This window comes from Saprolegnia diclina, assembly GCF_000281045.1.
Source record: "Saprolegnia diclina VS20 unplaced genomic scaffold supercont1.43, whole genome shotgun sequence".
Taxonomy (NCBI): Eukaryota; Oomycota; class Saprolegniomycetes; order Saprolegniales; family Saprolegniaceae; genus Saprolegnia; species Saprolegnia diclina.
Window position 1 is genome coordinate 326,918 of NW_008246110.1, and position 19,067 is coordinate 345,984.

Below are 19,067 nucleotides of genomic sequence, written 5' to 3' on the forward strand. Positions count from 1 at the left end.
TATCGCTACCGAAGCCACGATTATAATCGCACCATTTCATTATCTTGTGCAAGTTGAACATGAAACAATTTTCTGCACTCATTATAATTCTATCCGTCTTTCTCTGTTATTTTCCGAAGCTTTCACAGTCGAGAATTCCTGGGAATTACGTTAAAATAGTAGGGACAGCCAAACGAGTAAACTCCCTCGTTGAACTCAAGGATGATCATTATCTTGCATAAAGCAGAGCAATTTGACAATTGTTTGGCGCTTCTCTTTCCGTGGTCTCAGTAGCCATATATGTATTGGCCATTGATGCATTCCGAAAAAAGGCGCGCATCGAGGATCGAAGTGGAGACTAATTCAGCAATCACTAACGGCAACTTGATATCCAAGCAAGGCACTTTGCTGCAACCCAACCCTAGAAAATGCTTCTTTCGACGGAGACGTCAAGTACTCTCCACCCCGCGGTGCCTGTCTTTTTGCACCTTTGAGCAAGCTTTATGCAAAATGCACAGAGACAACGAGACAATCCTGTCTTCATCGTCTCATACTAACGGTAGCCCAGAGGCATGGGTTAGCGTCTAGTATGAGATGTCTTTGCCATGTACACGTCCATTCGATTCCCAAACACCATTTTCCTGTTTCGAGACTGAGCATTGGATTGTCTTTGCGCCCGCATTTGGACTGCGCACCATTTCATTCTTATTGCACTGATCGTAGCGTCTTAGTCGTGTTTCTTGGCGGCGGCGCGCTTCTTGACAATCGCGGGAACCAGCATGGCCGACGCCAGCGCGAGGAACCCGAGGAGCGTCTGCGTATCGAAAATATCGCGCACGCTCGTGAGCTGCGCGAGCATCGAGCCGGCCTTGACCGTGACAAAGTTGTAGGGCATGAGCCCAAGGAAGGCTGCTGGCGCGAAGAGGTGCATCGGAATGCACAAGTACGGACTGGCAATGTTGAGGAGCCAATTCGGCGAGAAGGGAAAGATGCGCAGGAAGAGCAGCACGAAGAAGAGGCGGTTCTCGTCCTGCGCCTGCGTGATCTTGGCCTGGAGCGTATCCAGCTTCCCAGGCAAGAGGTAGTCGGTGACGGCGACGAGGCGCTCGCGCGACCCGAGCGTCGACGACAGCAAGTAGCAGCAGCTTGCGCCACACTACGAGCACAATGAGCTCATTGCCAGTGCAGATCTACCGATGGAAGGAGGTACCATGGTCAAAACGCACACGACGGGGAAGGCCACGTGGAGCGGCAGCAAGACGCCGGCGAGGAGGTTCAAGACGACCGAGCCCGGGATCGCGAATGTTTGCTTGATAAAGTAGACGCACGAAAAGCATGCGAGCGAGAGGTAGAACTCGTCGGCCATGGCTCGGCGCAGCGCGTCGTTGACGTCGCTCCGCTGCATGTCCTCAAAGCTGAGGCTCCAGTTGAGCGCCGAGGCCAGCTGTGGTTCTTTCGCAAGGAGGCGCGTGAACATCATGTACGTGACGCCAACGCAGGCGGCGAAGACGAGTGCAAGCTTCCACGCGCTCTGCAGGACGGGCGCCAGCGCTGGTGCCATGCTTGTTGAAATAGAGTCGTTTGGTCGTTGGATATTCCACGTTGTGAAAATGCGTCCGGAAAACGTTCTTATATCTACTCTTGTCTTTTAAACTACCGTTAAGAGTCCTTTTGTTTTATTTCATGCAATGATATGCGCACATTTTACACAATGTATACTGTGTGTGTTTCCTACTTTAAATCTTATAAACGTAAAACACACACTGGCGTGGGAAACTGGGGCCGGATACACCTTTTGTATCCGGACATTCCATTTGCCAAGGCCGGAAACGGAGCGATGGCATCGGACGAGGAGCGCGACGTCACGTCGCCCGAGATGACGCCGGCGCAGCGCAAGCTGTTTGAGATCCGCATGAAGATCAACGCTGGTCGCAAGCAGACCAAGTCGCAGGTCGAAGAGGAACACAAGCGGTCGCAGCTACCGCCAGGTAAGGCCAAGAAGATGATGGCGGCCGAGGACGCACCCGCGAAGCGCGAGCCTGCGGACAAGGCCAAGGCGTACCTGAACGACACGGTCGTGGACGCCGAGGGCAAGTCGAAGAAGGCGTCGAAGAAAGAGAAGCAGAAGGCGGCTTTTGGCTGGGACGTCTTCAACCAGGATTCGCTCTACAATGCGTACAAGAAGCGGCTGAATACGCTGCCGCCGGCCGATGGCGCCGCATCAGCGCCGAAAGCTGGCAGCACCAGCGACGCCATCGAACCCTACGATCCGCTCAACTATGGTCGGCAAGACAAGGTCTCGGAAGAAGGCGTCGACCGCATGGTTGCCGAGCTCGCCGACCGCGCGGCCGCCCGCCAAAAGTTTAGCCGCCGGCGCCAGCACCGCGAAGGCGAGGACGTCGACTTTATCAACGAGCGCAACCGCGTCTTCAACAAGAAGATCTCGCGCGCCTTCGACAAGTACACTGTCGAAATCAAGCAAAACCTCGAGCGCGGGACGGCCATCTAACGCCGTCTCACCTCCGAGGTTCGACGCCGCTGTACAGCAGTACATGCACAGCAGAGATCACCCTTTATTTCACATCAATATTGAGCTTACATCGTCATCCGTCCTTCTTCTCTTGCCAGGCGGCTACGGCACCACCGTCGCGCCGTCGTCTTCGGTGCCATTGGTCGTGTACATGAGGATGAACTGGGTGCAGTTGCCCAGCCGGCGGTCGCAGAGCAGCGTCTTCTGAATGATCTCATACGCATCGTTGTTGTTCTCGTCGTCGATACCGTCCATGGTGGTCCCTTGCAGAGTCTTCATGAGGTCGTTCACATCGCCGTCGGTGGAGGAAGCAGCGCTCGTGGCTTCACCAAGACTGGCCGCAAGCCCCACAGTATCTGCCACAACCAGTGACGATGACGATACCAAAGCGTCGGCCAACTCGGGGAGGTTCTCTTCCAAGAAGGTACCGATCGGGTCCAGCGGGACGACGTCGGGGGTGGGCAAGAGACGCGCCCCACGCAGCGTGGTGGCCGCGACGACCGCTGCAACCCCCAGCGCCAACACGACGACGCGCCGCTCCATGATCTTCTAAATTGAAACCATGAGAAGCTAGAAAAGACTTAGTCGTTATTAACTAGAAAGTGCTAATCTTGGAGGTGACTGTACGCTTCGATGTTGTGCCGACGCGCGTAGACGCGGGCTGCGAGAAAGCCGACTGCAACGACAGCGACGCACAACAGCACGATCACATCGACGTGCGACGACGACGTGGTAACTGTCGGGCTCGTCGCAGCCAGTGCGTCCGAAGGTGACACTGTGATGGTTGGCGTCGTCGCTGACCCGTTCGTGTTACTGCCATTGCCATTGTCCGTGATGGTTGGCGTTGTCATTGACGCGTTCGCGTCACTGCCACTACCGCTGTCATTGCGCGACGGCCGAGGCGTGGGTCGCAACGGACGGAAGGGCAGCATCGTCGGTCGGTCCGAGGATCGATTGCTGGCGGGTGGCCACGCGATGGTCACTGCCGTCTCGTTGGGCGTGGTTTCATTCCCACGCTGCAAGGTGCAGTTCATAGGTCGTGGAAGACGAGGTATGCTCTGGTTCCAGCCACCCAGCGACTCGAGGTACACTTGCCACACAATTTCGCCCAGCGGACGCATGGCATCGACAGGATGTCCAGTGACGTTGCGATGTTGGGTCGAGTTGGCTGTGAACAATAGACTCCATAGACGCATGTCGTTCGAGGGCGGATGCACTCGGAAGCGCTGAATGGCCTCGGCTGCGACCGAGCCATTCGTTTGCAGCAGGTTAATGACCCGATGCAAGAGGAACGCCATTAGGTCGTTGCGGTGCCTCGTCGCGTTGAAGAGGTACTGGAGAAAGCTGACCAAGTACGCCTCGTTGAACACCGTCCCGTTGAGCGCCAGCCGCGGCGGAGTGGTGCGTCGGCCATATGCCGAGTCATTGCGCGGCACTACGATCGTCGGGTACGGTGTCGCGCTGGCGTTCGTAGAAGCGTTCCAGCGTCGCAACACGTAAGGCTTCTTGGTCGCGTGCCCGTGTGGCGGAAACACAATCGTGTTGTCCGTCGACGACGAACTGTTGACCGTCCAGTTGAAGAGATGCTCCAAGTCAAAGTACGCACTGACATTGCCACCCCACGAGAGCCATAGCGTCCACGGTAGCGTTTCGTTCCTGTTGACAGGCGGTGAACGCCACGGCCGATCGTCGAAGTCGCCATCTTCATCTTCGTCGTCATCGTCATCGTCTTCGCTGTCGTACTGTGGGAAAAGTTGAGCGAGAAACGGGCGGTCACCGAGCCAGCTACTGTTAGCAGCAACCGTCTCGTTGAGGTCCACCGACAAAAAGCACGACGACGTGTTGCGCGTCAGAAAGGCGCATGGCGTCGACACATTGCATGCAAGCATGGTCGACGCATTCCAGCGCAAACAGACGTCGTGGGCTTGCGAGGCCGACACGAGGAGGAGACTTGGCAACACTCGCATCCCAAGCAAATTCCGTTGTCAAGCTCGCTCTGTGTTTGCTCGGTCTTGAAACCCCAAGCACATCCATCACTCGCTCAAAATAGGACAACAGGAGGCTGGGACAAGCATTTCTTTCAGGTGGATCGTCGAACTGGAGAAGCCCGTTGGCGTGGGACAGGGCCGCCCTTGTTTCAACCGTCGATAGAGTTGCCACCGCCCAATCCGCTCAGCAAGCTCGCGTCTACTGTGGCGTTCAACGCGTGGTTGCTGTCGAGACCACGCAGGCGGTACTCCTCGGACCTCGAGGCATCGTCGCCAATAAGAAGCGATTTCTTTGGCAACTTAGCTCAGTAGTGAGACGACATTGATGTATATTCCTACTGCTCGGAGAGCTGGTTGATGGAAAAGTACGCAGATCGCGTGCGGCACCGCTTCCAGAAGAAGTACGCGGCGCCCAGTGCCACAGCCACGAGGAGCGCGATGATCGCAGCAAAGCCCGTGATGCCGCTGCTTGCGCCATTGGGTGCGCTCTTGTTGTTGGCTACGCTGGTCGCTGCGGTCGTTACGGCTGGCTTTGTCGACGGCGGTGGCTTTGTTGTCGGGCGTACGGTCGTTGTGCGTGGCGGCGGGGTCGGCGCCAGTGTTGCCACGAAGTTCAACACGCTGCAAGTGCCAGTGAATGAGGACGTTGCGTGCGTGCACGTGTGCTCTGAAAAGTGCGCGACCGTGCCAATCGAGCCGTTGCAGGCCGCAAAGGTGTAGCCAGTGTCAACACCACCGCAGTCGTTGACGAGATAGAACGCCTCCGCCAAACCGTTTGCTGGAAGCGCCACGTATTGCGCGTTGGCCGCAAACTCGGACGCGTTGGGTGGCGAGCGAGAGATCGCGATGGTGCCGACACAGCTAAAGGCCGTGGATGGTGCCAGAGTTGTCTTGCGAACGGCGGCATGCAGCGCGCCCGTGCAATTGACTTCGGCGTACGTCTTGACCCACGCAGTGCGGTGTGGCGCGGCCTTGCGGACGCTGCAGGCGCGAGGTGGCGGCAGCACCTCGACCACTGGCGTTGAGCAGTTGGCGTCTGAAAACAGTGCTGTTGTGTTGGCGGTGCAGTCGGCCACGAGCCATGTCGAGCCATTCACGCTGGGTGCGACTCGAGTGTCGTTCGCACTGGGTGCAGGCGCGCACGTCTGGTCCAAGACGACGCTTCTTCCAAGCATGTCCTCGGCGTACAATGCGCCCGGTAGAAAGTAGCTTGCGAGCACTGCGTCGTCCAGAACGGCGAGGTCGCGGCCTTGGCACGTTGTCGGCCACGCGTTGCCAATCGAAACGTTGTAGACGGCTCGAAGTAGCGGCCCCGAACAGTTGGCGGAAGCAAATGTCAAGAGATGCGCCCGACCATGATGCACTCTGCAGGTCGTGCTGCTCGGCGTTGTGCTACTGACGTCGGTGCAGGCTGCCGTGTTGAAGGTCGTTATTGTCGCGTTCGCGCAGCTGGCGACTACGGAGCCGTTGTTGACACTGCGAATACACGTATTATCGAGCAGTGTGCTCTCCAAGGTGGGGTCGGACTGCAACGTCATGTACTGCTTGTTGGGGAAATAGTCGAGGAAGCTCGGCGCGCTCGCTAGCGTCGCCTTGCCCGTCCCGTTGCAAGCGTGGAGGAGATTGTTGGGCGCCGTCGCATTGCCAGTGAGCAAGGCTTGGAGGGAGACGAGCGAGCCCGCAGCACATGGGGCATTGGCGTAGACGACGTCGTACACCGTCGTTGTCATCTTCGTCAATGACCCACCCGCCCGTACTGAAGCCATCATGGCTGACCAAGATCGGGGGGTTGACGATGTGATTGGGTGATAGCAATGACGGCAAGGCCGCTTGATTGGTGCTAAAGTTAAATTGCGTCGCGTGGATTGGCTGGATGAATCGCGCGCTTGGATTGGCTAAAACTCAATGTTGCTTTCAATTGGATAAAAAGAGGAAAAAGGCCATTGGTTGAAAGGACCAGGTTGTCGGCTTGGGATTGGTGGAAATCCGTTATCCGGAAATCGCATCGAGGATCGCAAGTTGCATCGTCGCTGTCTGAACGCAAGATGAAGCGGTCGCAGTCGCCGTACTTGGGCGACGTCAAGCGCGTCCGGCGCGGAAGCGTCGATGGGACCTTCGAGTACGCGGGCTTCGACATGGACATGGAGAATCTCTCGGTGGACGACGCCATGGCCGACGACGACGAGGAGAACGACAACGAGGTGGCCAAGATCCTCGCCGGCCGCGACGATGGCAGCATTCTTCCGCGCATGGCCATTAGCGTCCGGTCGTTCACGCCCATTGAGCTCTCAATTGCAGAGACAGTTGGCGCGTCGCAGAGCCCCGACCGACTCACGCTCTCGCCACGCACCGAGGCTCGCATCCAGAGCCGCAGCTTCTACTTGGAGCTGCACGAAGGTACGCTGCACCGTCTGAGCCGCGCCCAGCGCCAAGCCATGCAAGCTGCGGGCCTCCTCTTCATCCCGCTCACCGCTACGAGTCCGACGATCGCGTTCACGCGCGAATGGCTCACGCGCGGTGCCATGGCCGAGATCTACGGCCCGTACAAGCAGTACCTGAGCCGGAAGGGCTCGGTGACCGTGGAGTGGACGCGACAGCACTACGCGGCCGAGATCAGCGTCACCAACGGCAGCAAGAACAACGTATTCATCGACAAGACACGACTGGGTACTGCTTCCTCTTGCATCACCACTATCGTCATCCAATGTTGTCGTAGCCCCGCAAGGCCAGTCGGTCCTCCTCCACGAAGAAACCATCAAAATCCTCACGACACCATACGCCCAGCGCGTCGTGCTCGGCTACACGCTGCACGAAGGCCTTCTCGAGTCGTCGGCGCAAGGCGTGGCCCACAACCACATTGTATCACAAGCCGTATGCATACCGTCCCTTGGTCGATACATCTACCGTAGGCAGTACTGTTTGCCCATCCGATCGCCATGTACCCGTCGTTCAGCATGACGTTAGCAGTACGCAGCACACACTCACACTCGATGTCGAAGCGTGCGTGTAGGGACTGGAATACCGGGCGATGCTTACCGAGCTCGCCAAGAACCTCCAGAGCAGCGCCAATGTACTGTACCATCTTCCTAGTTGCACGCGTGCCATCGACTGTAGGTGTCGAAATGCCACGTCGAGAGCGACGGTACACGCCGCAGTCGAAGGCCGCCGTCTCTCAGAAGCATCGCGCGATAGGCAGCGTTGTCCTCGCGCCCCGACCGCTCGTGCAAGTGATGCTGGAGTTTGCGACGCCTATGACAGTCCAAGAACTGTGCGCGGACGGCTGCCGCGTCATGCACTTTGTGTGCCACGTCGACCACCAGTACGTCCTCTTGGAAGATGGCGTCGGGGGCGGTACGCGGGTCGCGCGGGATGAGATGCGCGGTATCCTCGCCCACTCGAGCGTCGAACTCGTGCAAGTGACCTCATACGACAAGGCGGCGTCCAGTACGTCATACGAGCGTTTGCATCAGTGTTGTTGACAGACGGCGTAGGCCACCGCTTCTTCCTACAGTGTGGCGTGCCTCACGTGATTGCCATGCATCCGTCGTCCAAGGCCGACTCGGACACGACCATGACCTTTACCAAGTGCGTACGGACCTACAAATGCGATAGAGTAATCGCCGTCTAGGGTCCTCCATGCGTCGCTCGCGGCGGGCCGGACCATCCAAGACGCGTTTGACGCTGCACAGCACTTCATTGCACTGCTCGGCCACGTTCGATGGTGTCGCCCGCCACGATCTCATCGACCTGCGTAGGCGACGACCCGGTTCGTCTTGTACCCTGAGGACGCGTGTCATGACGTAACCTTGTTTCCGCCATCGCCGCCCGAGCCGCTGGCACAGTCGAGCGCCGCGCGGTATGCGGCCGAGAGTCCTTCGACGCATGTGCTTGGCAGCGTCACCAAAGTAGTTCGAGATCTGTGGTGGCTGCTCATGTTCTACGGTAGCATTTTCACGGCCGCTTGGACGAAGCGCAAGTGGCAAGTCCGATACAGGACGGTATAATGACGCTGAGACCACGGCGTAGGTCTGTCGTATGCTCATGGGGCGACGGCGGCCGCGGTGGGTGAGTATTCTTGGTCCGCGCCGTGTCGGCAAGTCGCAGTTTGTGTTGGCTGTTGCCCAGTACATTGGCCAGCGCAAGGTGTTTGGCGGCGGCATCGTGTACATCAACATCCCGCTCGAGCTGCGGTACCAGTCCCACGACGCGATCCGCGCGTCGGTCTTGGACGTCTTTGAGATGCTCGAGCACGAACTGTACGAAGCGCCGTTGGTTCGGGTGTCACATCGCGCATTTAGGGGCAAGTGGCAGCACGTGCTTGTGATTCTCGACGGCTACGAAAGCTTCTCGCTGTCATCGCAGCTGGAGAAGGAGCTTGAGCCGCGCGTGGCCAAGCACCACAACATTTCATTTCTCGCCACCGGCCTCGACGCGACGCACGTCCCGACATGGTCCTACACGACCGAGACACTCAAGCTACCGCCACTGGCAATACACGGCGCGCCGTCAGCGCCAGCGACCGACGACGACCTCGAAGACCTCTTGCGCGTACCAGCCATGGACTATGCGAGAACGCCACCGCCGGTACTGTGGGCGCCCGAGACGCCGCCGCCAGCGTTGCCGACGCCCCGATCGCTTACGACCAAGCCGTCCTGCGCGATCATGTAATTGCACCGGTTGGCATACGAGCATCAAGCCTTGTGTGCTGTGCACGTCGCACAAGCGATGCGCGCCAGAGCGTCTTGCGAGGGCACTGACAACCTAGCACCCAAGAGCAACCTTCGCCCCGTGCAGCGACGCAGGATGCTATCGTAACTAGAGCCGCAACAAACTTGAGTAAATTGCGTGTACAGCAACGAGCTTGGACGACGTGTATCCACACTGCTGGGTGAGCGCACACCCAGTCGAAGATGACGACCGACGACGAGAACCTTGTAAAAGTGCATCCCAGTTACGATGCGACTACATCGCTGGGTCGCTGGGTCGCTCGGCCCTCGCCGCTTGTCGCAACCGCGCAATGTACCTGCCGTGGCATCGTTGCACCCTCACCTCCGACTTGCGTACCGGTGTCAGGTCAAGGACGCGAATGGCAACGACGTGCACTTTCCAGCGCCATCGCAAGACGTGGCAGCACCGCTCGTTTCGGATCGTGCGGCTCGCAGCGGCCTGGCCCGGCTTTGCACGGTCTTCGGGTACCGCGGTAGTAATGCCATCTGGTTTTTCAATATTTGTTGAAGTCGGTGCGTCCCTACTCCGTAAGACAACGAGGTAATGTGTGGGATAAGCGCCAAAGCCGGCGCTCGACTACCGAGCTATATTAAAGACATAGATATACACGCGCCGCGATCATGCCGACGTCGTGGCTGCGTTGGCCTTGCGCAAGAGCAGGTCGAACGGGTGGTGGGTCGGGAGCGCATTCGCAGGGACCCACTGCTGCCAATACATCGACGGGCGGACTTTGGCCAGTTGGACAAACGACGGGTCGACGTCGCCGTTGAGCTTGCGCTTGCAGAGCAGCGTCACGTGGGGCGACGCATCGAGGCGTTCGACGAGCGCCAAGAGCGGCACGGTCGGGTTCATCATGGCACGGACGCGGTTGAAGTTCAAGACGACGCTCATGTAGACGTAGCCCTCGGCGTCCATGCGCTGGCGCAAAAACACATCGCGCATGAGGTTGTGCTCGCTAAAGTAGTAGGCGCTAGAAGGAACAAGCATGAGTTTCGAGGATGGCAGGTGAACACGAACATTTGATCGACAATGTGCTGGAGGACGAGCGGGTTGGACGGAGCGGGCGCAGTCGAAAGCGGCGTCGACGACGCATCGAGGCTCACCGTCTTGGCGAGGACTGGCGGCGGCGGCACGCTTGCGTCACCGCCGAGCACATCCCGCCACGCGCGGCCGTCGGCCGTCGACGAGTGCGAACGGACGAGCTTCTTGGGCTTCATTAGCATCGGCGGCGGGCGCGCGACGGGCGAGGGCGACCACTTGACCGGCTCGACGCGGCCCGGGCACGACTTGGGGGGCGAAAAGGACGAAGACGAGACCGTCGACGCGCACGACGTCGGTGACGACGGCACGATCGGCTCCTTCAACAAGAAATCCATCGACGTCGTCGCCTTCTTGGTCTTCATTTGCGGTGACAGCGTCAGCGGCGTCAAGATCGACTTGGTGATTCGCCGCGGCGGCGTCGCAAGAACGGCGTCGACCGCCGAGGGTTCGGGCACCGGGATCTCGGGCGCGACGGTTGCAGCGACCAACTCTAGCACAGTCTCTGTCGGCTTGGTGTCCTCTGCGATCGGCGCGAGGAGGTCTTGCGAGCGCGGCGCGTCCACAACAACGTCTTGTGGCGCATCGTCGAACGGCGCAGGCTCGCAGCGAGTCTCGACCGCTGTCGGTGTTGCAGTCGTTGCAGGTGGCATGGGGGACGTGGCCTTCTTGGCCTTCTTCTTCTTAACCTTTCGCCGGCTCGTGGGCGTGGTCGTCGCAGGCGTCGGCTCGACCGCTGCGACGGCGACGTGCTCGATGGTTTCGTCGTCCGTGGCCGTGGCCCCGCGACCGGAGCGCAGCCACGCGACGGTGCTGTAGCAGACAAAGACCGAGAGGATCACGAGCACGATGGACTCCTTGGCGTCGTGGGCCATGTCCACGAGCTTGGCCGAGACCTGGACTCCGACGATCGCGACGACGCTGCTCATCCTGCTGTCGACAAAGCTTGGTGCTTACTGCCTCAGAACGGGGGTTTTCCGCTTTGCGCGGCTCAACAACTGGCATAGATAGAAGAACGCATGCCGGCATCTGATTGGCTGCCGAAAAACCTGTTTTTGTTGTTACCTAATCGGGTCGGTTTGCACCCAGCATCATATTTATGTGTTTGCATACAAACACCAAGTGTAGCAATAAAAAACGCTCGGTGGCCCTTTCTTGAAGTACAAGATCTGGGCGTGGGACGCCAGAGTCATTGCAGCAGGTGCAATCGTTGAGCTTACTTACTTGCCCCAACGGTGCTATATCTTCGGACGGCTTGCGGCGTCCATCGAGACTGTCGCCCGCTCCTCGGTATAATGAGAATACAGGAGTAGCAACCGCCGACTGGAAATTTTCATTTTCGTGTCCTTACAGGGCGTTGAGCCCGCTCGACAGATGGCACGACAACGGACCACGTCGTCATCTGGAGGAGGCCCACAAAGACTCAGCAGGATCCTGGATCTGCCCTGAGATAGGCCCGAGCCGCAGTAGCTTTGCGCGTCGTGAAAAGGGGCGGGCAGCCGTGATGCGGCGAGCCATCCACACGGTAGGTACATTAGCATCACGAAGCGTGCACGGCTACAATCGACGAAATGGGTACGAGGTAGACTGACCGCAGGCTTTAGCTACTCTGCACTCGACCAGTCTCACTCGACCGGACGTCGGTGCGCTCGTGTCGCACCCCAACTCAGAGACCGACAACACACTCTATCCTCTGCGCGCCTCTTCTGCAGTGAAGACGACGGCAGCAGGAGCAAGCGCGTACGAAGGCTCCAAGAAACGTCAACGCGCCATCTGCACAGATGATGACATGCAAACGGGCGCCCATCTGCGGCATCACTCCGATAGGTGACCGACCGCATGGTTGACGCCCTTTGCATTGCGCTCGGCGACCTCGTCTTGCCTTTGCACATTGAGAACCTCAGGGAAAGCCTCGTGCGACTCGTTCGTGGCAAGATGTTGAACGAGACAGGCGGGGTCTATGGAAAGGGAGGCCACGTTGATACTACACGTCCAACACCTCGTTTGGCTGCACAGACGCAGCGACGCCGTGTTATAGCAAAGTGATCGTTTACGGACCTACAGTGCTGCTGCCGATCCGTGAGCACCCAGCCGGTCGAGCCGCGATGCGCGGACACGCAAGCGTCGTCGCTAGGGCGCAGTAACATGCCAGCGACCAATACTTGCAATGGCACATGACAGGATGCGTACATTCTATCTACTCTACCGCACCTGCGTACAACGCCTTCGCCACGATCCCATCCATCACGCCCTTTCGACGTCGTTTTTGTGTGGCGCGTTCTTATTGGCTCCGGCGGGATCTTTGATGCGAGCGAGCAGCGAGCAATAGAAAGCGAGTCGTTAAATATAATGCTGTGCTCGAAATTGCCATCGTCGACAATGTACACTATTTGCCGTGCGGTGGGTCGAACCCCACCGTCGACGTCCGCGGGAGCTGCGGATTCTTGGCTCAAGCAAGACTTATCGCGTTGCGTCCATGACATACTAGCACTGCAAAGCTCTATATGATCGTATAGGACAACACTCGAAGGCTACGTGAATGACCCAACAGTGTACTAGTGCCTTGCAAGTGGCGCTAGCGTCGGCGCAACGCGCCGTTGCTAGAGACACGCTACCGGTCCGTGCACGCTGCCAAGTCTACGGAGAGAAGTCAAAGCTTCGGTGCAACAGCGATCAATGAGCTGCGAACTGGTATCTCGACGTATCAGCGTCGCGAGTGCTGTGCTTGCGAGGTCGATGAGGCCTCCGATAGTACACTATATATGAAAATGTGTACAACGGTGGTAGTGTATCAACACTATATAGCGAGCATTGCGTATTTGGTTGGTGGTGGTCTTGACGCAAGCATTTCCATTTTCAGTGGCGCAGTCGACGCGGCGATGGTGCTCTACAAGCAAGTGATCTTGACCAACCTCAAGAGCTCGCCGGCGGAGACGGCCAAGATGTTCCAGGAGCTCTCGGGCTTCCTTCTTGGCCGTGGCGGCGTCGTCCGCGACCTCGCCAACCGCGGCCACCGCGTGCTTGGTTACCCCATTGACGACCGTCGCTGGGGTGGCACCTTTGAGCGCCACCGCGAGGCCAAGCTTGTCGTCAAGACCTTCGAGACGAACCCGACGACGCTCAAGGAGCTCGAGGCTAAAATGAAGCTCTCGTACCCGGTGCTGCGCTTCATGACGTTCAAGGTCGATAAGGACCCGCTGCGCAACGTGCTCAAGCAGGCGACGGCCGAGCCGGCCATCGCCGACGAAGCTAGCGCCAGCAACTTCAGCTGGGAGCAGTTCCAGGCGTCGCTCAACGACAACGTCAAGGTGGTGCGCACGGACTACATTGCCGACGAGCGCAACGACCCGATGGCCAACATGAACATTGCCAACTACGTCAGCGAGGACGCTGATGATGACGATGATGATGCCGAGGTCGATGACGAAGACGAGCCGTTGACCGCCCAGCAGCAAGAGATGGCCGACTGGTTGGTCGAGAAGGCTGGCAAGAGCGATATTCTCAAGACGGAGGAGATCATCCATGCGCTCGAGAACGCGACCAAGCCCGCCAAGAGCGACAACGTCGAGTACTGGGATGGTACCCAATCGCTCTGGTGCAAAATGGTCTCTCATGCTCGTGTATCTGCGTAGACGATGACTTTGACTTCGAGGACGACGACAGCGCACAGGACAAGAACGAAAAGGTAGAGCACGACTGGCAGAAGGACTCGTCCTACGTGCCCCCTGTCCCGCGCCCGACCAAGAAGTAGATCCAGATAGTAGATGAAGATGAACCAGTCGTCTCTAGGAGATGTATGATGCTGTACGACGTTGCATTCTCTTCCTTCGTTGAAGGCGAACGAGGCTTGAAGCATCGCGCCCATCTCCATACAGCGTTCAAGGAGTAGCTTGGTCGAGATACGGACTGTGATGCACGGAGCATCTGCGTCGTGGTCCTCTCGGAGCAATTGCGATCACGAGCAAACGCGACGACGGTCGTCGTCCATGATCTACCGGCTCTGGCGTCCGACCCAGAAGTATCAGCTGCGCCGCCCAGGAAGGATTCTTTATCGGCCTACGCCATGTCCACCTCTACCATTCTCTGGCGCACGAACAACATTGCCAAGTCTATCTACCCACCAAGTCTTCCGCCCGACCGTGATGCTTGCTCGGTCATCGCATGTTCCTTTCTTCTCATTCGCCTTCCTGCAAATCGACGCACGCGCAAGGAGCGAAGCGCGATCCCACCCCGTGCTCGGACTGTATAAGCAATGCAACCAAGCCAAGCTTAGTAAGCGAGCTAATCAAGGTCATGGGGTTGAGCCACAGTCCACAGTAACTCCCACAAGCCGTCGCCTGCTTAAATGGTCTGGCCACTGCGACTTGGTCACGCTCGTCAAAATTGCCGCTTGTTCAGCGAAGGAGCGAAGCACAAGTGGTTTTTGCCTGCGAGGGCTCGTCCAGCCACCGACTCCAACGACGTACGTAGTGATAGTGACGGCTCTGTCTACTACTCGTACTGAGCGGTGTCGTCATGCGTGTCATGCCCAAGATCGTCCTCGAAGTCGCTCACCGACCATTCCAACCGTGTGATTGGGTCGCGCCACGGGATTTCTGCCAATCGCGTGCGCGGTTGACCTCTCCCATGCAAAATTTCCTGCAAATTGGTGGCTGGTTCTCCGATACGTCGTCGCATCATTCAGCGCCTCCTCCATCGCAGCATGCTCCTCTCGCCGACCTCCGAAGGCCTCGCGCGGGCCGGCCAAGAGCTCCGGGCCGGCCGCCTCGTCGCCTTTCCCACTGAAACGGTCTACGGACTTGGCGCCAACGCGTTTGACGCGAAAGCGCTCTTGTCGATCTTCGAGGCCAAGGGCCGCCCGCTCACGGACCCGCTCATCGTGCATGTGCCATCGGTTCAGAAGGCGCTTGAGCTTGTCGAGCTCAACGAATCCGGCGTGCATCTCTTCAAGACGCTCGCGACCGCCTTCTGGCCGGGCCCGCTCACGCTCATTGCGCCGGCGATTCCCGCGCTCCCGCGCGAAGGTACGCTGCTCGGCTTCGAGCCCTCGACTGAATCCAACTAGTGTCGGCCAACACGGGTTTTGTGGGCATTCGCATCCCGAACCACCCGATCGCCAAGGCACTGCTCGAAGCGGCCCAGGTACAACCCCTCTAGTGACATGCCACCACACTCGTATCGTAGGTGCCGGTGGCCGCGCCCAGTGCCAACCGGTTTGGCCACGTGAGCCCAACGACGGCCCAGCACGTGATCAACGACCTCGGCGCGTACCCGGGCGGTCTCCACGTCATTGATAACACGGGCGCGTCGTGCTGCGAGGTCGGTATCGAGTCGACCGTCGCCAAGCTCGTGCCGGAAGAGAAGAAGCTCCTCGTCTTCCGCCGAGGCGGCGTCTCCGAGGCCGCGCTGCACCACGTTCTCAATGAAACCTTCGGTCTTGGCATCGAGGTCGTTCATGCGCAGCGCGTCGTCGACGATCACTCGACGCAAAACCAGGTCGCGCCCGGGCAGCTTCTGACGCACTACGCGCCGGATGTCGAGACGTTCATGCTCGAGCCGTCGTCTTCGCCACCGTCGGTGACGCCGGAGATGAAGACGTGGGTTGTCTTGGACTTTCACGGCCGCCTCACCGCTTTGCAACCGCACGTCGCTGGCTACTTGGACTTGTCGGCGTCGTACGACCGCTCTGCCACTCGTGACATGCTAAGAACACGCGTAGGGGCAACATTCTCGCAGCGGCCCACGTGGTCTTTGACTCGCTGCGGTGGGCAGAGCAGGTGTCGGGCGCGACGGTACGCACCGACTTGAGCTCCTTCACCCTCAAAAACCATGTAGCGCATTGTGATTCCCGATGTCTCGGCCGTGCAGCAAGAGCACGCGCCGGCGCTGCACGATCGTCTCTTCCGTGCGTCGTCGGGCAAGCGCTGCCGCCTCTAACTCTATATCTAAACACGCGCGTTCTCTGCAATACGAGAGTATATAAGCTATTGGGACAGAGACGACGCCTTGCAGCTCACGGGCTAGACCACGGCAGGCAGCTGTCGCTCGCGCAGGAGCTCGTCGCGCGTGGCACGGCGGGCGTCGCGGGTTGCATTGGCGTCGCGAGCAAAGAAAGCAATGTCGTCGTGCGTGTACTTGAGCGCTTGCAGCAGCAAAATGCGTTCGTGGGGCAGGAGCTTGCGCACGTTTTTGGCACCGTCAGTGGCCGGGCAGGCGGCGGTGGTGACGTTGACGTGCTTGCGCCCGAGGCCGATGGGCGGGCCTCGCTCTAGCGGCACCGCGCTGCCGTTGACGTCGGCGGGGAACTCGAAGGTTGTCGTCGTCGAGAAGGTCACGCGCCGCCGCCGCCGCCGCTTCGCGTCGCTCTCGTCCGTGCTGTGCGTGCGTGCGCGCTTGGCTGGCCGGAGGTCGCCGGCCAGCAGCGCCGGTTGGTTGAGCACGTAGTTGCAGAAGACGAGGAGCGCGTCGTCCGAGCGCACGGCGCAGCAGAGCGACATGGGATTGCAAAGTGGGCGAATAAAGATCGTTTCGATGGCGGCTTTTTTCACCCAACTTGGCGTGGCCACGCTTGACTTTTTATATCAACAGATACAAACACCAAGCTATTTTTATAAAGACGCCCGAGACAAAAACAAGGCCAAATTGGTGCCTGGCCTATCACCGGCAAGAGGTTGCTCGGAAAGGATAATCCCACGCAACGTTTCACGGGCGCATCTTTGCGCCATGCTGCCGACGCGATTTGACGGACGAGACGACTGGTACACTGCAGAAGATCAACGCTTCAAAGGTGCAGCCATGCTGTTATCACTCGGAACCGAGTCCGTGGCAGAGCAGACAAGAGGTCGCTAGATCTGAGTCGTTGAATAGGACTCGAGGTGAACTGCAGGGTTGGGGTTCGGGTTGCTACACCATCAACGTCGGACGACAGTTCCCACGCCATGCTTTTGTGTCCAACGATAGACTAGCATGCCTGCAAGCACAAGGATCGAAGCACCGACCAGTGTCAAGACCAATGGACTACGTGGCGCTGGCACCTGCAGCTCCACAATGGGAATCCAGGGAAATGGCGGCCACTGGAGGAAGAAGAATCACGCGCAGCGACACGGTGTGTTGGGTGCCTTGGGTTTATACGCCAAATTGATACAAAGCAACGTCGTATTGACAACAACACAGGGCGGAATATCCTCTACGAGTCCAAGTCTTGGACGTACAGCAACGCCTGGGGCGCGAGTCCCTACGTGACACGTGAATAGGAACATCACTAACGCTCTTCCTACCGCGTCGAGGAGCGTGCTCGATACGTCGTCGGGTCCCCACGCTTTTCGCGGAAAGTTGGTCGCGAGCTCGTAGCGGGCAATCGACAACTCCTTCTCAAAGAGACTCACATCGACAAAGTCCCGGACGACCTGCAAAGTGTACGTTGAGCCTCGCTCCAATAAGATCGTATTCATCTACCTGAAAGGTATCCGCGGCGAAGAAGAGACGCTCCAGGCGCGTGCCGTTGTACAGTTGGAACCGAATCAAGCACGTGTCCTTGCCGCGGGCGGTGGGCCCATGAGCGAGGGCGGCTCGTTTCGCCTCTATCGTGGCGGCGCGCGCCTAGACGCTGCTGAGAGAACGCCTCCAAGTGGATGTAAAGATACTTGGTGCTCGCGCTCCTTCTGAAGACGCTGCGCTTCTTCGGCTGCGCGCTCAGCTTCGAGGCGCGCGGCTTCTTCGGCGACCTGCCGCGCCTCGTCTGCTCGTCGACGTTCGTCTTCCTCCGCCTACGAAAGAAAAAGAAGAAGAGAAAAGTCCACAGTGTTCTTATTGCGTAGAGCAACCTTGAGCCGGTCGGCTTCGAGCGACACTTGGTATTCGCGGTCTTGCTCTTCCCGCAGGATCTGCGCCTCAGTCCTGGACCATGACGGTTAGACGAGGGTGATGCAAGGAGACCAGTGTACCGGAACTGTTCTTGGGCGCGCGAGGCCGTGATGTGGTGCTGGTTGCGCAAGATGGCATTGGCGAGACGCGCGGTAAGCTGCTCCTTGGTCACGACGCCTACATGCGAGGATGAATCCAAGGCGAGGACGTGGCAGAACCGGACCTTGGATCTTTTCAACGACGTTGAGACCACGCGGCGTCGAGATCAGAAGAGACATGAACGGAAACGAGGCCGCGCCCAGCGTGAGCGAGACGCTGTAGCCTTCCGACTGCAGCACCGAGCCGGCCCAGAGGACCATGTTGTCGTGCTCGAGGCAGAACGCGACCATCTCGTCTGTGCAGAGCGCCGATCTACGCTTGCTACTCAGCATATCGCACAAGACTTATGACATGTACTTGCAGAAGCGTGGCGTGTCGTCGTGGACCTCCGAGTGCAGATAGACAAAGAGAAACTTGCCCGTGGTCTTGGCCAGGTTGGCCGCGTCGCGGAACGAGATGGGCTCGAACGCCGGGCAGAGGGCGCCATACTCCTTCTTCATGTCGTCCAGAAGGACCTGGGCGAGAAGCTACATGGCATAAGAAGCCAGCGATCGGCGGCGGGCGCGTACCTCGGGTGGCGGGTTGGTCCCGAAAAGATATTGCAGTGGCGACTTCCAGAACGACGGCAGTTCCGAGGCTACAGACGCCGGAGACGCAGGAGGCGACGGCGCGTCAGCCGGCGCGGGCGAAGGGCGCGGCTCCGAAGTCTCACCAAGGCCCACCCGGCGGCGCAGGCCCGTAGTCTCGACGCCGACGTCTTCCATCTTTGTGGCTGTGTTGTTCAATTCGGATTGGATACTGTGGTACGGATACAAGGCGTTTGATCCGGATAAAGTCGGCAA

General features: G+C 58.8%; 11 protein-coding genes across 11 annotated transcripts; 4 read left to right on the forward strand and 7 right to left on the reverse strand.

Annotated features, from left to right (window-relative positions):
- Window positions 1-596: 596 nt before the first annotated feature.
- On the reverse strand, window positions 597-1,571 carry SDRG_11695 (hypothetical protein). Its single transcript, XM_008617744.1, has 2 exons — window positions 1,190-1,571; window positions 597-1,135 (listed from the first exon to the last, which is right to left on the reverse strand). Exons 1-2 carry the CDS (start codon window positions 1,538-1,540, stop codon window positions 707-709), a joined length of 780 nt encoding a protein of 259 aa, XP_008615966.1. The 5' UTR covers window positions 1,541-1,571; the 3' UTR covers window positions 597-706.
- A 220-nt stretch (window positions 1,572-1,791) lies between these two features.
- SDRG_11696 (hypothetical protein) lies at window positions 1,792-2,585 on the forward strand. The gene has a single exon (XM_008617745.1). The coding sequence runs from the start codon at window positions 1,817-1,819 to the stop codon at window positions 2,486-2,488; it is 672 nt and encodes a 223-aa protein (XP_008615967.1). The 5' UTR covers window positions 1,792-1,816; the 3' UTR covers window positions 2,489-2,585.
- A 26-nt stretch (window positions 2,586-2,611) lies between these two features.
- SDRG_11697 (hypothetical protein) lies at window positions 2,612-3,052 on the reverse strand (the record flags this gene model as incomplete). Its single annotated transcript, XM_008617746.1, has 1 exon — window positions 2,612-3,052. One exon carries the CDS (start codon window positions 3,050-3,052, stop codon window positions 2,612-2,614), a length of 441 nt encoding a protein of 146 aa, XP_008615968.1.
- Window positions 3,053-3,114: 62 nt separating this feature from the next.
- SDRG_11698 (hypothetical protein) lies at window positions 3,115-4,476 on the reverse strand (the record flags this gene model as incomplete). Its single annotated transcript, XM_008617747.1, has 1 exon — window positions 3,115-4,476. The coding sequence occupies one exon, from the start codon at window positions 4,474-4,476 to the stop codon at window positions 3,115-3,117; it is 1,362 nt and encodes a 453-aa protein (XP_008615969.1).
- Window positions 4,477-4,767: 291 nt separating this feature from the next.
- On the reverse strand, window positions 4,768-6,284 carry SDRG_11699 (hypothetical protein). Its single transcript, XM_008617748.1, has one exon. The coding sequence runs from the start codon at window positions 6,264-6,266 to the stop codon at window positions 4,833-4,835; it is 1,434 nt and encodes a 477-aa protein (XP_008615970.1). The 5' UTR covers window positions 6,267-6,284; the 3' UTR covers window positions 4,768-4,832.
- A 227-nt stretch (window positions 6,285-6,511) lies between these two features.
- On the forward strand, window positions 6,512-9,451 carry SDRG_11700 (hypothetical protein). Its single transcript, XM_008617749.1, has 12 exons — window positions 6,512-7,164; window positions 7,214-7,356; window positions 7,407-7,463; window positions 7,508-7,567; window positions 7,612-7,639; window positions 7,690-7,941; window positions 7,989-8,082; window positions 8,126-8,210; window positions 8,253-8,402; window positions 8,444-8,476; window positions 8,524-8,753; window positions 8,796-9,451. Exons 1-12 carry the CDS (start codon window positions 6,543-6,545, stop codon window positions 9,163-9,165), a joined length of 2,124 nt encoding a protein of 707 aa, XP_008615971.1. The 5' UTR covers window positions 6,512-6,542; the 3' UTR covers window positions 9,166-9,451.
- Window positions 9,452-9,769: 318 nt separating this feature from the next.
- On the reverse strand, window positions 9,770-11,254 carry SDRG_11701 (hypothetical protein). Its single transcript, XM_008617750.1, has 2 exons — window positions 10,243-11,254; window positions 9,770-10,195 (listed from the first exon to the last, which is right to left on the reverse strand). The coding sequence occupies exons 1-2, from the start codon at window positions 11,190-11,192 to the stop codon at window positions 9,844-9,846; spliced, it is 1,302 nt and encodes a 433-aa protein (XP_008615972.1). The 5' UTR covers window positions 11,193-11,254; the 3' UTR covers window positions 9,770-9,843.
- Window positions 11,255-13,095: 1,841 nt separating this feature from the next.
- SDRG_11702 (hypothetical protein) lies at window positions 13,096-14,088 on the forward strand. Its single transcript, XM_008617751.1, has 2 exons — window positions 13,096-13,842; window positions 13,896-14,088. Exons 1-2 carry the CDS (start codon window positions 13,143-13,145, stop codon window positions 14,012-14,014), a joined length of 819 nt encoding a protein of 272 aa, XP_008615973.1. The 5' UTR covers window positions 13,096-13,142; the 3' UTR covers window positions 14,015-14,088.
- A 660-nt stretch (window positions 14,089-14,748) lies between these two features.
- On the forward strand, window positions 14,749-16,233 carry SDRG_11703 (hypothetical protein). Its single transcript, XM_008617752.1, has 5 exons — window positions 14,749-15,287; window positions 15,329-15,405; window positions 15,448-15,938; window positions 15,983-16,055; window positions 16,099-16,233. Exons 1-5 carry the CDS (start codon window positions 14,966-14,968, stop codon window positions 16,198-16,200), a joined length of 1,065 nt encoding a protein of 354 aa, XP_008615974.1. The 5' UTR covers window positions 14,749-14,965; the 3' UTR covers window positions 16,201-16,233.
- Window positions 16,234-16,283: 50 nt separating this feature from the next.
- SDRG_11704 (hypothetical protein) lies at window positions 16,284-16,760 on the reverse strand (the record flags this gene model as incomplete). The annotated part of the gene is made up of 1 exon (XM_008617753.1): window positions 16,284-16,760. The coding sequence occupies one exon, from the start codon at window positions 16,758-16,760 to the stop codon at window positions 16,284-16,286; it is 477 nt and encodes a 158-aa protein (XP_008615975.1).
- Window positions 16,761-17,400: 640 nt separating this feature from the next.
- Window positions 17,401-19,067, reverse strand: SDRG_11705 (hypothetical protein). The gene is made up of 9 exons (XM_008617754.1): window positions 18,795-19,067; window positions 18,583-18,752; window positions 18,350-18,537; window positions 18,207-18,303; window positions 18,087-18,159; window positions 17,907-18,029; window positions 17,719-17,862; window positions 17,541-17,669; window positions 17,401-17,497 (listed from the first exon to the last, which is right to left on the reverse strand). The coding sequence occupies exons 1-9, from the start codon at window positions 18,987-18,989 to the stop codon at window positions 17,450-17,452; spliced, it is 1,167 nt and encodes a 388-aa protein (XP_008615976.1). The 5' UTR covers window positions 18,990-19,067; the 3' UTR covers window positions 17,401-17,449.